The 16768-nt window shown below is 46.3% G+C and overlaps 1 protein-coding gene across 24 annotated transcripts in view; it reads right to left on the bottom strand.

Annotated features, from left to right (window-relative positions):
- The window catches only part of SRGAP3 (SLIT-ROBO Rho GTPase activating protein 3), a 415313-nt gene that overhangs the window by 90476 nt on the left and 308069 nt on the right, over window positions 1-16768 (bottom strand). For 21 of the 24 annotated variants that reach the window (XR_010155079.1, XR_010155083.1, XR_010155080.1 and 18 more), the window contains one exon: window positions 8819-8881. The exons of the other annotated variants lie outside the window; for them this stretch is intronic. Coding sequence is in view for 15 of the 21 variants with exons in the window: in XM_016940386.4 (XP_016795875.1) it covers window positions 8819-8881 (63 nt within the window). In the remaining 6 variants the exon portion in view is untranslated. The remainder of the gene's footprint in view (window positions 1-8818; window positions 8882-16768) is intronic. 24 annotated transcript variants of the gene reach the window in all.

A 16768-nucleotide genomic window follows, 5' to 3' on the forward strand; every position in this document is an offset into this window, starting at 1 on the left:
GATAGGTGGAGGAACATCAGGTATGTCAGGTATGAACATCAGGAGCACCAGCCAATGGAACCACTTCCTCATTCTCCCCAAGGGACTCCTCCTCAGTGGACACCTGTTGTTTTTCTCTGCCCAGACTCATCCAGTCTTCTTTCTTTGGGAACAGCCCCCTAATTTTATTTCGAGGAAATCCCCCAAATTCCCCTCCACTATTCTCAGTACATGTGGTTCATGGGAATTTGACATCACCCCGCAATCCTGGGGTGGGCACGAGACACCGGCCTGGCCAATCCATAAACTTATGTTCATCTAGCCATAGGAAGCTCAGCTAGGCCAATTAGATGCTACCCTAGGGCTTCACTGGAAACACTGGGAAGGGAGTGTTTTCTTTCCACTGGAGGGTGGGGAGAGGCTAATGGGAGCAGAATTTGCAGTGCTAGGGACCATTTTTGTCACCACATGGGAGAAGCCTGCCAGATCATGAAGTCCACGCAGAGGAAAACAAACCAGAAGTGGGAGAGAGACTGATTCCAAAAGGTGGATAAATGGATGGATGGATGGATGGATGGATGGATGGATGGATGGATTGGAAAGAGTGGGGAGGGAAGGAGGAAGAGAAGGAAGGAGGGAAAAGGGTAAAATGGGGGAGGCATAGTTCTACTGCCTCTGATCTAGTGAGTATATTGGTGGGGAGAACAGCTACACCTTCAATTATCAAATGTTTATTTATGTGTCAGGTACTATACCAAATGCACTACAGTCAAAATACAGTATAGAAGACAGATGGGGTCTCTGGCCTCACAGAATACATGCCGTACTGGTGAGACAGACAAATCAGTGTGTGAGCCCCTGGATCCAGTTAGACCTGAGCTACATGTTCACGTGATTCAACAAAGTGTCATTTTTATCTAAGCCAGTTTGCACCGGATTCCAGTCCCTTGCCACTAAACGAATTGCAAAAGGCAGACTTCCTTCCCTTTCAGCCTCCCCAACTACCCATATCAGTCCTGATCCCAACCGGCCAGGCTCAGTGCAGTGACTCAGGAGCAGTGCTGACTGGGCGGAGGCTCCCTCCAGCATCCCGGGTGCAGCTTCCCACCGCTCTAAGTGCTGCTCCTTCTGCCCCTCTCTGCACCCAGGAACTGTCCACTGTCGATCAGATACCATCTCTTCTCTGGCACCTTCCTGATGCTCAGTAGATTTCATCACCACCTCTTCCATGTTCCCTCACACTGTCGTATCCCCACTAAGACACCTGTCATAGTGTGCAGCCACATCTTGTGGTCTGGATATGCTGATGATCAATACATGTATTCTTAGTGAATGGGTGTCTGGGCAGGACAGCAGAAAGAGAAGGGAAGGTTACCTAGAGGGAAACCCCTTCCATTCTGCTTAGGACCAGTTCCATCCCTGGATGACACTGTGCACACACCCTGGCTGGCAGGCTGTGACAGCCCCGCAGAGCTGCCCTGCCCTAAGTCTGAGTCAGGACCCTGGTCTCCCTTCCAGGGCACAGTGGCATGAAGATCAATGCCTGGCAGGAGCCTCAGTATTCCTCAAACTCCACACCTTCATTCCACAGACGGGGGAAACCGAGTGTCAGAGCCCCACTATCTGGCTCTGGGTCAGTGTTTCCACTTGTGTTAGCAAGGTGACTTTCAGTGTCATGGGAAGGAAACACTGCCAAACTGGACACTAGTAACACAGCAACCGAGGTGACATGGGGATGGAGGAAGAGTCAGGAGATATGCTTCTCTCTGTGTATCTTCTTGCATTGTTTAGTGTACTGTTATTCACCCCTTTCAGCTCTCTGAGGATCCTTTGATTACATCAGGAGGAAAAAACAGTCGTGCCCACACATCTTCAAAGCTTCTCGCCTGCTGCTCTGGCAGGCACAAGCTTGAATATACAACACTGCTTGATTTTCACTTAACTAACAGAATGCTTCTATTTATACCAAACTGTGTTTCATCTGCTAATGTGAAGTATCATTTCCTTCCACAATAAATGCAGGTTCGTAGTTTATTTTTTAACTTTAAATTTTAATTCTTTTTAAGATGGGGTCTTACTCTGTCCCCCAGGCTGGAGTGCAGTGGTGCAATCACAGCTCACTGCAGTCTTCACCTCCCAAGCTCAGGTAATCCTCCCACCTCAACCTCCCGGGTAGCTGGGACTATAGGTACCCGCTAACATGCCTTGCTAATTTTTTGTATTTTTTGTAGAGACAGGGTTTTGCCACGTTGCCCAGGCTGGTCTTGAACTCCTAGGCTCAAGCGATCTGCCTGACTTGGCCTCCCAAAGTGCCGGGATTACAGGCATGAGCCAAGCCCAGCCCAGATAAGTAGTTTCTATATAGTCATATAAATAGTTTAATGTATTTATATCACTAGTGTAGGGGAGCGCTTAAGCACTCGGAGTCTGGAGCAGGTTCTGCTGTTTCCCCTCTGGGCAACCCTGAGCTGGCCACCTGGGCTCTCTGTGCCTCAGATTTCTCATCCCTAAGATGGGCGTGGTCATAATGCCACCTACCTCAAAGGGTTATGATGAGGATGAAATGGATCGGTACATGTAAAGCATTTAGACCAGCCCCTGGCCTTCAACAAGCACTGTACATGATTGGAGGCTCTAGTTATTCTTGAGATGAAACAATCTCCAAAATATACCTATGAACGCAAAGCAAGATGCAGAATAGTAAGTATACAGTTGTCACCACTTGCATAAAACAGGAATGTGTGGGATATGCCCAAACGTGTGTGCTGATTGATGGCTAAAAGGTCTCTGGAAGGAGACATGGCTAACTGGACACTAATAACCTAGTAACTGAGGTTATACGGGGATGGAGAAAGAGTCAGGAGACATGCTTCTTCCTGGGTACCTTCTTTTATTGTTTAATTACTGTCTGATTTTTTTAACCAAGTGTATGTATCTTCTATTTCTAAATTTAAATATTAAACTATTTTTTTAAAGGAAAGTCATCCAGCTCAAGTATGGAGCCAGCATCACAGAGAGCAGGCCTGGAGAATGGGAAACGAAGGAGGAGGTGGCTGCACGTTTTCCAGCAAAACATTCTTAGGGCTCTGGCTGGCCCAGTGGAGATGGGGAATGGAGAAGAAAGATTCCAAACTATGTAGGAAAAATATTTATGCCTCATTCTTTCATAAAAGACACAATGACTCAGGACTCAGGTTTGCTAGGCACTGGGCTATACTCTATGACAATCACTCTCCCCAGAATAATCCAGACAAATGAACTGGCAGCAGCTCCATGTTCCAGGGAGGGACTGGGCTCAGGGAGTTTGTGTGGCAGGGCCTTCAAGTTAGGCCCAGCTGACTCTAAAACCTGTGCTCTTCCAGCACGCAGGGCTGCTTTCCACTAATTAACTAACACTGGGGCAACTTAAAAAGGGAGGGGAGGTCAACTTAAAGAAAAATATTCAGTAAATGACAGAGGGCCCAAAGATAGGATGAAGCTGTGGGGCTGTACCTGAATGTCATCCTAGAAAGACACGCAGTGAGCCCAGGGTGGAGCTGGGACCAGAAATCAGGCTCCTGGGCTCCCAGTCTCAGCTCTCTCCACCATCCCCATCTCTGAGGGAAGTCATGAGGAGGGAGACACCTTTGCCAAGATTTGCCTGTTGGCCCAGAGTTGATGTCACATCCCTGAGCCCATACACAATCAATCAAGGCTTGAACGAGTAAAAGGTAGAGTGATTCATGGCTCCAGTTAGGGTCTACCTGTGACCAGCTGCTACTGGGTATGAATGGACACTCCTCAGGCCCTCCCCACATGGCAAAGAACAAAGTCACTGGGCCTCTCCTGCAGCCCTGGGCTTGGAAGGCCGGCCCACAGTTTGGAGCAGAACTGCTGAACACAGAGGAAGAGACAGGTGGGGGGACACTGGACGTTCACTAGTTACTGACACACATGCATTTCATCATATAGAAATATATTGAAAATCTGAACACATTTTTAGCCGAACAGTGAAAACACAGTGGGGCTTATAGTTTGTGAGCTGTTTTGTTTTGCTTTGCCTCTTCTAGAAGGATTGCCATACTGGTCCACATTCTTTACCTCTGCCCTTTTTTCTCCCAGGCCAATACATGAACAAGAACTATATTGTGTTGGGCTGATGGGAGTTCGAGGGAAAAGAAGTGGAGTGGGATATATGTGTGCCCATGCTTGCATATATGTGTATGTACATACAAGCACGTGAGTGTGCATATGTGCTAGTGTGTGGTGCATGTCAAACTGCACATGCATGTATGCAAGTGTGTGTGTGTGTGTGCACGTACACATGTGCATAAACACTCATGCTAGCATGCTTTAAAGAGGAGGGTGCCTCAAGGTGCTAAGGGCTGAGCAGATAAGGACTGGGTGATAAGGACTAGGCTTATTGAGTGAGTGAATGAATAAATGAATGAACAAAATGCCTGGCCTTGCAGTCTCCTCTGCATCCTTCCTAGCCCCAGATAGAGACAAGCCTTTTCTCTAAAGCAAGTGATGGGGGCCTTTAGCATTTATCTCCACCATCGTTATACCCTGTAGGACCCCCTGAACTGACCACCACCACCTCCCTTACAGAACTTTAAGAAGAAAAAAAGTGGAGTTTACTGGAACATCCTTTCTCTGCATTATTTGTTCCTCAGTGACTGTGGTAATGACCCTAGGACTGAGGGAGGAGGGGGACTGTAGACTTGTATAACCAGGCATGGTAACTAGAAAGTGCTCAGAAGAAATCCCTAGCAATGAAGCATGAATTTGGGGCACATAGTGCCGCCAGCAGCTGGGTGGCTGGAGTGAACTGTTTGCAAAGAGGATTGTGATCATTACTGGCATTGCAGGCATGGCCCTTTGCATTGTGACTCTGCAAGGGGAGGGGGCCTTGCTTTTCTAACCCAGGACTCTGGGCTTGGCTGTGTAACTTGCTTTGGCCAATGGGATATTAGCAAATATGACACAAGCAGAAGCTTGAAAAGTGCTTGCACATTGGGGTTTGCTCACTTTGGGCTCTTTTTCTTTTTTTAATTGACCAGAAAACTGCAGCCACAGGAGTGGCCCCAATTGAACCCTGCCCAAATTGCTGACCCACAGAATCACGAGCACAGAAAATTGTGGTTGTTCTAAGTCACAGAGTTTTGAGGTAGTTTGTTACACAGCAACTGATAGCTGAAACAAAGGCTTTAAATAAGTCACTTCTCTGTGCCTCCATTTCTTTATCTGTAAAAATGTAAGAGTGTTAATTAAATAATATATATAAAATACCTAATACAGAGTGAGATGCATCATAAGCACTCATGAAGTGGCTACAGATGTTAGGATCATCCCTGTTTGGCAACAAAGAGAAGGAGAGCCAACGAGGTTAATTGATTTGGCCAAGCTGGTAAGTGGTGCAGCAGGAATTCAAATCCAGATCTGTCTGTGATCAGTGTGCACTGCCGTGATCCTGAATTGCCTTCCCCGTTGAGAACTCCCTCTCTCTTCCTCTCATTCCCTCTGCTTCTTTAATTCCTACCCATCCAAAGGCACCAAGCTCAAAGCTCACCCTGGAACACAGTAGCCCACTTTTCTGAATCTTTTTCCTTCTTGTTCTCCCTCCCTCCTCCTCTCAACCCATCTCTCACACATGTGCATCTCCCTCAACTAATACACACCCATCTCCTCCTATGTGTGTGCATGGCTGGCCAGGGGCTCTGGGCACACTGTGGGGAACAAAGTCCAGCCCCACAGAGCTCACAGGCGAGTCACACAGCCAAGCCCAGAGGTACCTCCCCTGTGAGCCCACATGTCCAGCACATACTAGGCTCTGACTTGTGTTGTAGCAACAGTTCACACACTACTCTTTTTATATTATTATTATTATACTTTAAATTCTAGGGTACATATGCACAACGTGCAGGTTTGTTACGTAGGTATACATGTGCCATGTTGGTTTGCTGCACCCATCAACTCGTCATTTACATTAGGTATATCTCCTAATGCTATCGCTCCCCCAGTCCCCCACCCCCCGACAAGCCCCGGTGGTTCACCCACTAGTCTTATCTCTCTGCTCAGATTCCAAACTCCTTAGGAGTAAGACAAGTTTCTTTCATGTATTCATCCCTCCCTCCTCCCTCCTTTGCTTCAGTGAGCACCCTGGAAGCACCAAGGATGTACAAGACTCTGACAGAGACAGACTCTGAATGTTCATGATCCCCCACTGTGCCCTACTGCGGCTCTGGGCCCACAGCATGTGGCCCCAAATGCTTGAATTTAACTGAGTTTCTGAGTAACTACTAAAGACTCAGTGTGCAGTCAACAAATGATCTTCACAGGGGGTGTGCTGGCACCATGAGGATCCCACTCTTCCAAAGGAGAGAGCTAGGACCCTTCTTCCTCCACTAGCTTCTGGTGACCCTCACCAGGCTGCTGTGGAAATGGCAAGGCATGGCTTGTCCTGTTGGGGCCTCAGCCACCCTGCCTGGCCTGTGTCTCCAATACCAGCGGCATTTCTGTCCAGCCATCCTGCCCTGCAGCCAGCACAGGGAGGTGTGCATGGAGCACCTGCTGGATTCAGGCCACTGTGCTGAGCACTGGGACCTTGAAGGACACAGAGAGATGCCACTGTCCTCCTGATCTCTGACCATCACCTGGCCTTGTCCAGTCTACAAACCACAGAAAGGTGACCATCCCTGTTTGTCACAGGTGAAACTGACAAGTGAAGGGACTTGCCCAAGGACACACAGCTGGGTTCAAATGGAGCCTTTGGGCCTTTCATGCAGTGTTTCTCAGCCAAGACCTGACTCCCAGGGAGTTTATACTCCAACATGTTGGGAGACGGGATATAGACAATAAAGCTACAAGAGATTTTGGTACATCTGCCATAGGAACTTGAAGCCGAGAGGTAATAACATTCTGAAGGTGGTGGGGTTTGGTCTGAGTTTGAAAAATGAGAATGACACTAACAGGTAGGTATAGACAGCAGGGATTGCAGGAAAAAAGCAGCAGAGGGGGAAGGTATTTGGTGTAAATAGAGGGCACCAAGAAGAGGAGCCCCGCTGGAGGTCACAGCAAAAGTTAGAGACCTAGGTGGGAATGAATGGGGGGTCCCAGGACATTGGGGCTAAGTTGTTTTGACACTGTGGAGGAAAGTGACCCATTCAAAGTGGAGCCTGAGGAACATAAAAAGGACCTAGACTGGGGAGCACCTGGTCTAGCCAAACTCGCTGCAGAATTCTGAGCAGGACAATCCCATTCGGTTTACCAGGCTTGCATTATTTATCACCACCCTTCCCCCCACCGTGAGTATGTACAACAGCCTACCTCACACCCATCAAGGAGGAGCCAATGATAGTGATGGTGATGATAGTGACACTCAGAACTTCTGGTACAGAATGCTCTTTTTTTCTCTATGTTCTAAGCATCCATTGCATATAGGATCTCCTCGAATTCTCACAAGGATGTGTACTAAGCAGGTACTAGTATTTCTACTTAACACCTGGATTTGAACCCAGATCTCTGGCTTCAAAATCTGTGCCTTAACCCAGCAGGCTGTTCTGCCCCCCAGTGACCAGCTGATGCAAAGCAATATGCATTCTCAAGCAGCAATTCTTCCTTTACCCTAAGAATGACTCAACTAAAAACTACCCACAACTCAAGTTTTGCTTCTTAATTTGGAATCACAGAATTAAAAGTTTCAACTTTTACTAAGAACTCTCAGCCCCGTTTTACTGATTGGGAGACTGAGGCCAGGAAAAAAAACGCCTTGCCTAGAGTTCCGTAGCTTGTTGGGATCTGAGGCAGGCTTTCTGACCTGAGGTCCAGGCCCTCCCGCAAAGGCTCTCAGTGCCTCTGAGGAATTTACCACCTGCTGGCCACACAGGATATAAACACAGAAAGATAATAAAACCAAACAGAAGGGGCTTCTCACAGACTGCTGTTCTTTCCCCTCATACCAGGGATTTTCAAATACAATTTTACCAGCAGATTCTCCCCAACACACAAACACACTTTTCATGAAATGCTATATAGGGCACCTATCTATTTAAAACATAACCATTCTTCTCTGTTCTGATTGGGTAGGATTGAGGGGCCTGGAGCTCTACCTGCTGGGTCTACCCACCCCACTCCCCATATCTCTCCATGGGGTCCCCACATTCCTCTTGAGGAAGCCGTAGGCTCCTCAAAGCACAGTCTGAAAGTTCCTGCATCATCGCCTCATGTGTTTGTGTCCCCATTTGCTCACCTTCTTGGATTCTAAAACTCATCTCAAGCACAGTTAGATGTTGACTCCAAGCAGGTAACAAAGTCAGCTGTGGACCACACTGTGATGTTATGAAACTATGCCTTGGAGATGGCAATGCAGGCTCACCCCATGACCTCCCATGATCCTCGGAACCGTGCTCCATTTTGCAGATGCAGAGACTGAGACTCAGACAAACTGCCCACCTGCCTGTGGTCCTACAGTCGGTAAGGAGGGGCCTCTGCTGGAGCCTGTGCTGCCTCACTCCAAAACTCACATCTCTGCCTTCAGAAGCCTTCACACTCACACTCCCCCGGCCTTGACTTTGTGCCCTCTGTTCTTGCAGGTAACACGCCCCACAGCGGCAGGTCGTTTGAATCTCTCGTGAATTTTGACAAACTAGACAAGCCCAGGCCCTGCCCCAGATGTACAGAATCAGAAGCTGGGGCTGTGAGTCATTACATCCTGACATGATGACCCACTGTCACTCAGCATAAAACGCAATAAGAAAGGCCCGGGGTCATTCCAGACCTCTGTTTTGCTTCCCTCCAGCTCTGGTGATGAAGACAGAGACCCAATCCCAAAACAGCAGTGAGCCTGGGCAGAACTTACTGTGTAGAGCTCATTGGTCACCTTCAGGAGCTCCTCGTGCATCTGCAGGCCAATCTCCTTGCTCTGGAATGTGGAAGAACAAATGTCAGCGGGGGAGAAGTTTGCTGGCTACATTTACCAATCTCTTTTCAAAAGCGAAAGGTCAGGAATGTTTCGGGTGGGGTCAGAAGGGGTACAGAAATCAGCATAAATTTCATTGATCTACAACAACATAAATTCCTCAACTATGTCCATGAAACAAACCCACAGAGAGAGGTTCCTTGCAGATGGGATTCCCTGGTCATATGAGTTGGAGAACCCTACACATCATTTCCCTACCACAGTGACTCACAGTGACAGTAGCATATTAAAGATGTGGGGAAGCCCCACAGAATTTTTCTTTAATTCTACGTGTACTAAGCTGGTATGACCAGGGTCTGAGCTCCTTGCACAATCCTCATGAATGGCTAGAGAGTGGGGTTCCACAGAACACACTTTGAGAAACAATGATTTGGCATCCCAATTCCTCTTGAGAGTAAATGATAATTCTCAAGTCCTCCAGGAAAAATCTCAGGTCCTCCAGAATATGAGTCCCCAGCATCCAGGCCACAGATCAGTCCATGGCCCACTAAGAACCAGGCCACACAGCAGCAGGTGAGCGGTGGGTGAGCGGGCATTACCATCTGAGCTCCTGTCAGATCAGTGGTGGCATTAGATTCTCAGAGGTCCTCGAACCCTGGTGTGAACTGCGCATGTGGGGGATCTAGGCTGCACACTCCTTATGAAAATCTAATGCAGGATGATCTGTCACTGTCTCCCATCACCCCCAGATGAAACCATGTAGTTGCAGGAAAACAAGCTCAGGGCTCAGGGCTCAAACTGATTCTACATTACAGTGAGTTGCATAATTATTTCATTATATATTACAATGCAATAATACAGAAATGAAATACACAATAAATATAATGTGCTTCAATCATCCCGAAACCATCGCCCCACCCTGGTCCATGGAAAAATTGTCTTCCACAAAACTGGTCCCTGGTGCAAAAAAGGTTGGGGACCACTGCTCCAGAAGATGTTTCCTGAAGGCTTGTCTTCCTTGACTGAGAATCAGCAGCTGGCACCCACTTGGACATAGCCTTCCTAGCTTTCAAGGACTGGTTACAACAGATGCCCTAACCTTAGTTTGACTCCAAATTTCAGCTCAGCCCTCCCCAGTGCTGGTCCCCTGGACTGCCTAATCTCGTCTTACCATTGCCTGGATCCTGACACAGTCGCAGGTCCACACTCTCAAGATATCTCTTCCAATGAGGGACAGGAGCAGTACAGGTTGGCAGAAAGGCCTCTGGGGCACAAGGCAAAAGATCTAGCTTCTCATTTCCACTGTTGGCTGTGTGGCCTTGGAGAATCACTTCCCTCTTTGAGCCTTAGCTACCTCACCTATCAAATAAAAAGCTTAAACTAAAACAATACTTTCCAAAGCATGGTCTGAAGATCACTGCTAGATGCTATGCTAAAAAGGGGGAGCAGGGGCTTCTAAGACTACATGCATTTGAGAAAAAGCTAATTGAACAAAGGTAGACAAGTTTTCTTAATGCAGGACTTCTCAGTGCCTTTCATGTCCTTCCTTGCATGGAGACTTTCTAAGAAGGAGGTATAGTCTGTAGTTTCATTGACCACAGTCCTATTTCCATGAAGTGGCTTTCATGATATTTAAGGACACAATTCAGAAAACAATGAGAAAATTATCTCTAGGTTCCACGCAGCTTGAAGAGTCTAGAATTCTTTGTTATTTTATTTATGATTGTGATTATGATTTTGGTAAATATTCTCTGCTATAATCTGAATGTTTGTGTCTCCCTCAAAATTCCTATTTTGAAATCCTAACCCCCAATGTGATGGTATTAGGAGGTGACGTCTTTGGGAGGTGATTAGGTCATAAGGGTGGAGCCCTCAGGAATGGGATTAGTGCCTGATATGGTTTGAACCTCTGTTCCTGCCAAATCTCATGCTGAAATGTAATTCTCAGCATTGGAGGCAGAGCCTGGTGGGAGATGTTTGGATCATGGGGGTGAATGGCTCAGTGCCATCCCCTTGGTGTATTCTGAAGTGTGTGGCACCTGCACCTCTCACCCTCTCTCTGTTGCTCCCACTCCTGCCATGTGAAATGCCTGCTCCACCCTCACCTTCTACCATGATTGGAAGCTTCCTGAGATCTCACCAGGAGCAGATGCCTGTGCTATGCTTCCTGTACAGCCTGCAGAACTGTGAGCCAATTAAACCTCTTTTCTTTACACATTACCCAGCCTCAGGTATTCCTTTACAGCAATGTAAGAACAGACTAATACAATGCCCTTAAAGAGACCCAAGACAGCTACCTTGCCCCTTCCACCATGTGAAGACACAGCAAGAGGTTGCCCTCTATGAACCAGGAAGCAAGCTCTCGCCAGACATCAAATCTGTCAGTGTCTTGCTCTTAGACTTCCCAGCCTCTAGAACTGTGAGAAATACATTTCTGTTGTTTATAAGTCACCCAGTCTATGGTATTTTGTTATAGACACCTAAAAGGACCAACACATTCTCCCTGTTTGCCAAGACCATCGTGTTGAGTTTCTGTATCGAAAATGGGAGCCGTGATCTTGGCTCCCTGAGCAGCTGCAGCCTCCTGCTCTTCCTCCCAGTTCCTTCAGCCTCATAGCTGGACCAGCTGCTAATGGGCAAAGAACAGCCTTCCTCCCACCCTTGCAGAGGTGAGAAGCCTCTGAATCCAGTGGTAGCTCATGAAGGCTTAATATCAGAATGACGCCTTCTCAGGCTCCTTCTCCTCACCCCCCACAGCCCTTTCTCTCAGCTTCCGGGCCTGGCTTGCCAAGAATCATCCCTCTGAAGGTGGTCTCTGCTTGTGCCAGACCCCTTAACAGACAGCAGAAACCTCAGAGGCAATTCCAGAGACCTGTTTACAACACCCTCCAGCTTCGAGAGGGTGTGGAGAACCTTCTGTGCAGAGCTCACTGGGGACCTTCAACAGTGTCCTGTGATTTCTGTACTGGTGCTCTATGAACCCAATTAGCTATGCCCATTTCCTATTCTCCACGATTCTCTCAAGTGAACAATCAGTGCCTCAGTTTCCCCTGTGGCCCCTCCCCCTGATGTTTCCCCATCACTGCTGACTCCAGATTCTCTGACATTCTCCAGTGGCCTCCTCTTGGTCCTCAAACTCCCCAACACCTTTGACGCCCAAGACCCTATTTCTTATGTGTTTATTTTTATGATCTTTTTACATAGGTAATAAAGGCACATGGTTAAAGAAATTCTAACAGCCAGCAGGTAAAATGGAAAGAATAAGTCTCCCAAGGCTCCTCCTTGTCCAGAGGCAACTGCTACAAAAAATTTCTTCTGATACTTTCCAGAAATAATCTATGAATAAACAAACATACATTTGCATATCATATGTTCTCTCTTAACACAAATGGGAGCATATCATACACACCTTTGCATCTTTTCACTTAACGATACCTCTGAGAAATTTTTCCATCATGTAACTTTTATATCCCCTTTTTTGCACAGCTGCTTGGGATTCCATATACCAGAGACATCATAATTAATTTAGCCAGCTCCTTAGGGATGGATATTTACATTGCCTCCAGCATCTTATTATCTCAAACATTGATGCAGTGAACATCCTTGTGTGCTGTCACTGTGTATATGGGCAGGGACCCCATCCTAGAGGCAGTTCTGCTGTGAAGAGTCCTGTCTTCGGAATTCCCTCCAGCCTTCCCTTCTTGGTCCCTGCTGCAGCTGGCTCCCTCACACGCTCCTGACTCCAGTTCCCACTTCTTGGTGACCAGAAGCCATGTCATCATCTCCCAGTCCTCTCTCCTGGGTTCTGTCCTGCCCAGGAGACCTTCAGCCCAAGCTCAAAGACCTGTATCCTTAGCTGCTGCAAAACAGTATGGTCTAGATGTCCCCTCATCCCCCCAAACTCAAATTATCCAAAGGTGAACTGTTCCCCCATCCCTTCAATTTTGGTCAATGCGATAGTATCTCCCTGGGCTTGTCAACTGGATACCTAGGAGTTCTATTTGATACTTTGTTTAATCTCTCTTTCTCAATCCAATCTGTTACTGGGTCCTGCCTGCAAACTGTCCAATTATTTGTTCTGAGTAGCAGGCAAGCTGGCCTCTCCCACCTCCCAGTATCCATTCTTGCCCTTCCTACTTCCTAAGAGAGCCATGAATTTGCCCAGGAATTCATTCCTCCAGGAGAGTTCTTCAAGGGAAGCTGGAGGCCATCCCAACTCAAGATGGTGGATTCTGGTATGTGTTATTAGTCCAGAGGTGAGTATGTGACTTAACTGGATGGAAGAGAAAGACTTCTGTGGACAAATGGAAAGTTTTAGCTTTTCTACTGAGTGCTGGCAAAAAAAGAAAAAAGAAAGAAATGCATGTAGCCCAGTTGCTACCAGCAGGCATCTTAGAACCAAAAGAGGAAGCAGACTTAGGATTAATGACCTTCTGGACAATTGATTGGACTGAAAACCCACAGCCTGCCTCCCAGTGAACTTCCACTTCTGTAGCTTTATTGATCAAGTCACTTTCAGCTGGGGTTTTCTGTTACTTGCAGCCAAAAGCATCCTAAGGGATTCAGTCCTATTTTCCACTACCAGTTCCCGTAGCAAGCATATCATCACCACAGACCCAGATTCACTTTGTTAAGAGGCACCTCTTACCAAAATCCTTAGCTCTTGTGTCTTTGAGTTTACAGTCCATTCTGCAGGCCTGTGCCAGTGAAATTTCCTGGAAATGGACTTATCCTATTCCTCCAAAGCCTCCTCATTGTCTACAGAATCAAGCCCCAGTTCCTTAGCTTGAATTTTGAGTCAAGCTAACTCTACACGACTAGCACAGGCCTGTTGGGCAGCAGAGCGGATGACTTTGGGGGCCACAGAGACCTGGTTTGGAGGCAGGGCTTTCAGTCATTCAACCTATTGGCATCTTAGCTTTCCTGACTGTAAAATGAGCACCTTGTTATGTCTTCTCTGCACTTGTAAATGATCTTGTTTGTTTATTTGTTCATTCATTTATCATTTGCTTCCCTTGCTTCAATGTCAGCCCCATGAGGGCAAAGAGACTTTCTCTCTGGCAATGAATGCTCAGGCAGACAGCCCTCAGCTGAGAGCACCCTACAGGGATGGCCTCAGAGGACAAAATGACACCCAGTATACACCTCCTTCTCAGTGTGGTCCTTACCCAAAGACTGATCATTGTGGGGCAAAGAGGTCAGCCTCTTCCTGTCTCAACTCAGACAGCTCTGAGGAGTCATTCCATCTTCAGAACTCCCTGCTTCTACACTGTTGGTGGGAGTGTAAATTAGTTCAACCATTGTGGAAGACAGTGTGGCAATTCCTCAAAGATCTAAAGTGAGAAATACCATTTGACCCAGCAATTCCATTACTGGGTATATACCCAAAGGAATATAAATTGTTCTACTATAAAGACACATGCATGTGTATGTTCATTGCATCACTATTCACAATAGCAAAGACTTGGAATCAACCCAAATACCGATCAATGATAGATTAGAAAAAGAAAATATGGTACATATATACCATGGAATACTATGCAGCCATAAAAAAGAATGAAATCATGTCCTTTACAGATATGAATGAAGCTGGAAGCCATTATACTTAGCAAACTAACACAGTAACAGAAAACCAAATACCACATATTCTTACTTATAAGTGGGAGCTAAATAATGAAAACACATTGATACATACAGGGAAAAACACATACTGGGGCCTATCGGAGGATGGATGGTGGGAGGAGGGAGAGGATCAGGAAATATAACTAATGGATACAAGGCTAAAAACCTAGATGATAAAATAATTGGTATAACAAACTCCCATGACACACGTTTACCTATGTAACAAACCTGTACATCCTGTACATGTACCTCTGAACTGAAAATAAAAATTTTAAAAAAGCTCCCCACCAGGCTGGCTAGGACTTCTAGTAAGGCAGCCTGCATCACAGCTCGACCTTACCCTGCTGCCTCACCTGCCTTCCCAAGTGGCTGATCCAGAGAACACTCCTTCATCATTCCCCTAGAAGCTAAATTCAGATGTCCCAGGGTCTGCTTCCTGGGGGACCCAATCTGCAATATCTTATTTCCCTATTCCTGCATTTCTGCAACGCAACAGAGTCTGCCACAGAGTACATGCTCATTAAATATGTTTGCTTGGCCGGGCATGGTGGCTCGCACCTGTAATCCCAGCATTTTGAGAGACTGAGGCAGGCAGATGACCTGAGCCCAGGATTCTAGACCAGCCTGGGCAACATGGTGAAACCCCGTCTCTATCAAACATACAAAAAATTAGCCAAGTGTGGTGGCACACACCTGTAGTCCCAAGGGAGGCTGAGGTGGGAAGATCATTTAAGCCTGGTAGGTAGGGGTTGCAGAGAGCTGAGATTGTGCCACTGCATTCCAGCCTGGGTGACAGAATGAGACTGTTTCAAATATATATATATATATATATGTGTGTGTGTGTGTATATATGTGGGTGTGTATATGTGTGTGTGTATATATATAGGTACACACATATCTACATAAATATACACATATATACACCCACATATACATATATGAAATACATATTATATGTGTATATTATATATGTATACATATATACACACATCTACACATATACATATAATATGTATTTTATATGTATATATGTATTACATATACATATAATATACATATACATATGTGTATAGTACATATGTATACATACTATACACATATGTATATTATGGACAAGGCTAGGAAGTTGCCCAGAGAAGGGAATATAAAATCGAATTTTTTAGTAACTCTTCCCTTAAGAATCTCCCAGTTTGCTGGGGTAGAGTCAAGAACACAATTCTAAGGCAGGAGGCGGAAAGGGCCATACAAGAGTAAATATACATATATGTATATTATGTATACATATGTAACATACATATACATATAAAATACACATTATATGTATATGTGTATATATGTGTGTATATATATTTATATGTGTGTGTGTATATATATGTGTTTGCTGAATGAATCTATGAACGAATGAAGTGACAGTTCCTCTAAGACTTAGTTTCCTTATCTGTAAAAGTGAGATGATGTCATGGGTCTCATGGAGTCCCTGTGAGCATGAAAAGAGATAGCACATATGGCAGCACCTAGCACCATATGAGGCACAGATGAAGTCCCGGGGAAATAGCAGTACAGGCTGAATCAACACCCACGAGATGCCAAGGACAAGGCTAGGAAGTTGCCCAGAGAAGGGAATATAAAATCAAATTTTTTAGTAACTTTTCCCTTAAGAATCTCCCAGTTTGCTGGGGTAGAGTCAAGAACACAATTCTAAGGCAGGAGGCAGAAAGGGCCATACAAGAGTAAAGGATGGTGTGATGTGAGATGAAGTGATGAAGAGGATTAAGGGGATACTTCCAAGGCCTTCTTAGCTTGCATGAATGGCTGGAGACAGCCTTCTAGGCAGGAGGCACGGAGACTGGGGATGGTGAAAAGACTGTTTCATGAAGAGAGAAGCTCGGCAACAGGTGAGCAGGAGATAAGCCTGAGACAGAGGTTGGGTCAGATCACAGAGGCGGATAGAGTACAGGCTTCCTTCAGAGCAGGACTGGGAACTACTGAGGGTTGTTGAGCAGAAGTTTAAGATGACTAGGGCTACGCTTCAGGAAGGCGAAGACACCAGTGAATGGAGGGTGGGATGAATGGGGGGAGCTGGAGATCGGGTTCTTGTATCTCTTCCCCAGGACTGTAAGCCGCCAGAGGGAACCTGCCCAGGCCTCTCTGCTCACCAACTCCCCAGCATCAAGCCCTGGACTGGCCACAGAGTAAATGCTCAGGAAATACTCAATTGCACAGGACTCAAAGGCATTCTTTCTATTTTTGGCTGGGGTTGATTGGGAA

The sequence above is a fragment of the Pan troglodytes genome, chromosome 2 (genome assembly GCF_028858775.2).
Source record: "Pan troglodytes isolate AG18354 chromosome 2, NHGRI_mPanTro3-v2.0_pri, whole genome shotgun sequence".
Lineage (NCBI taxonomy): Eukaryota > Metazoa > Chordata > Mammalia > Primates > Hominidae > Pan > Pan troglodytes.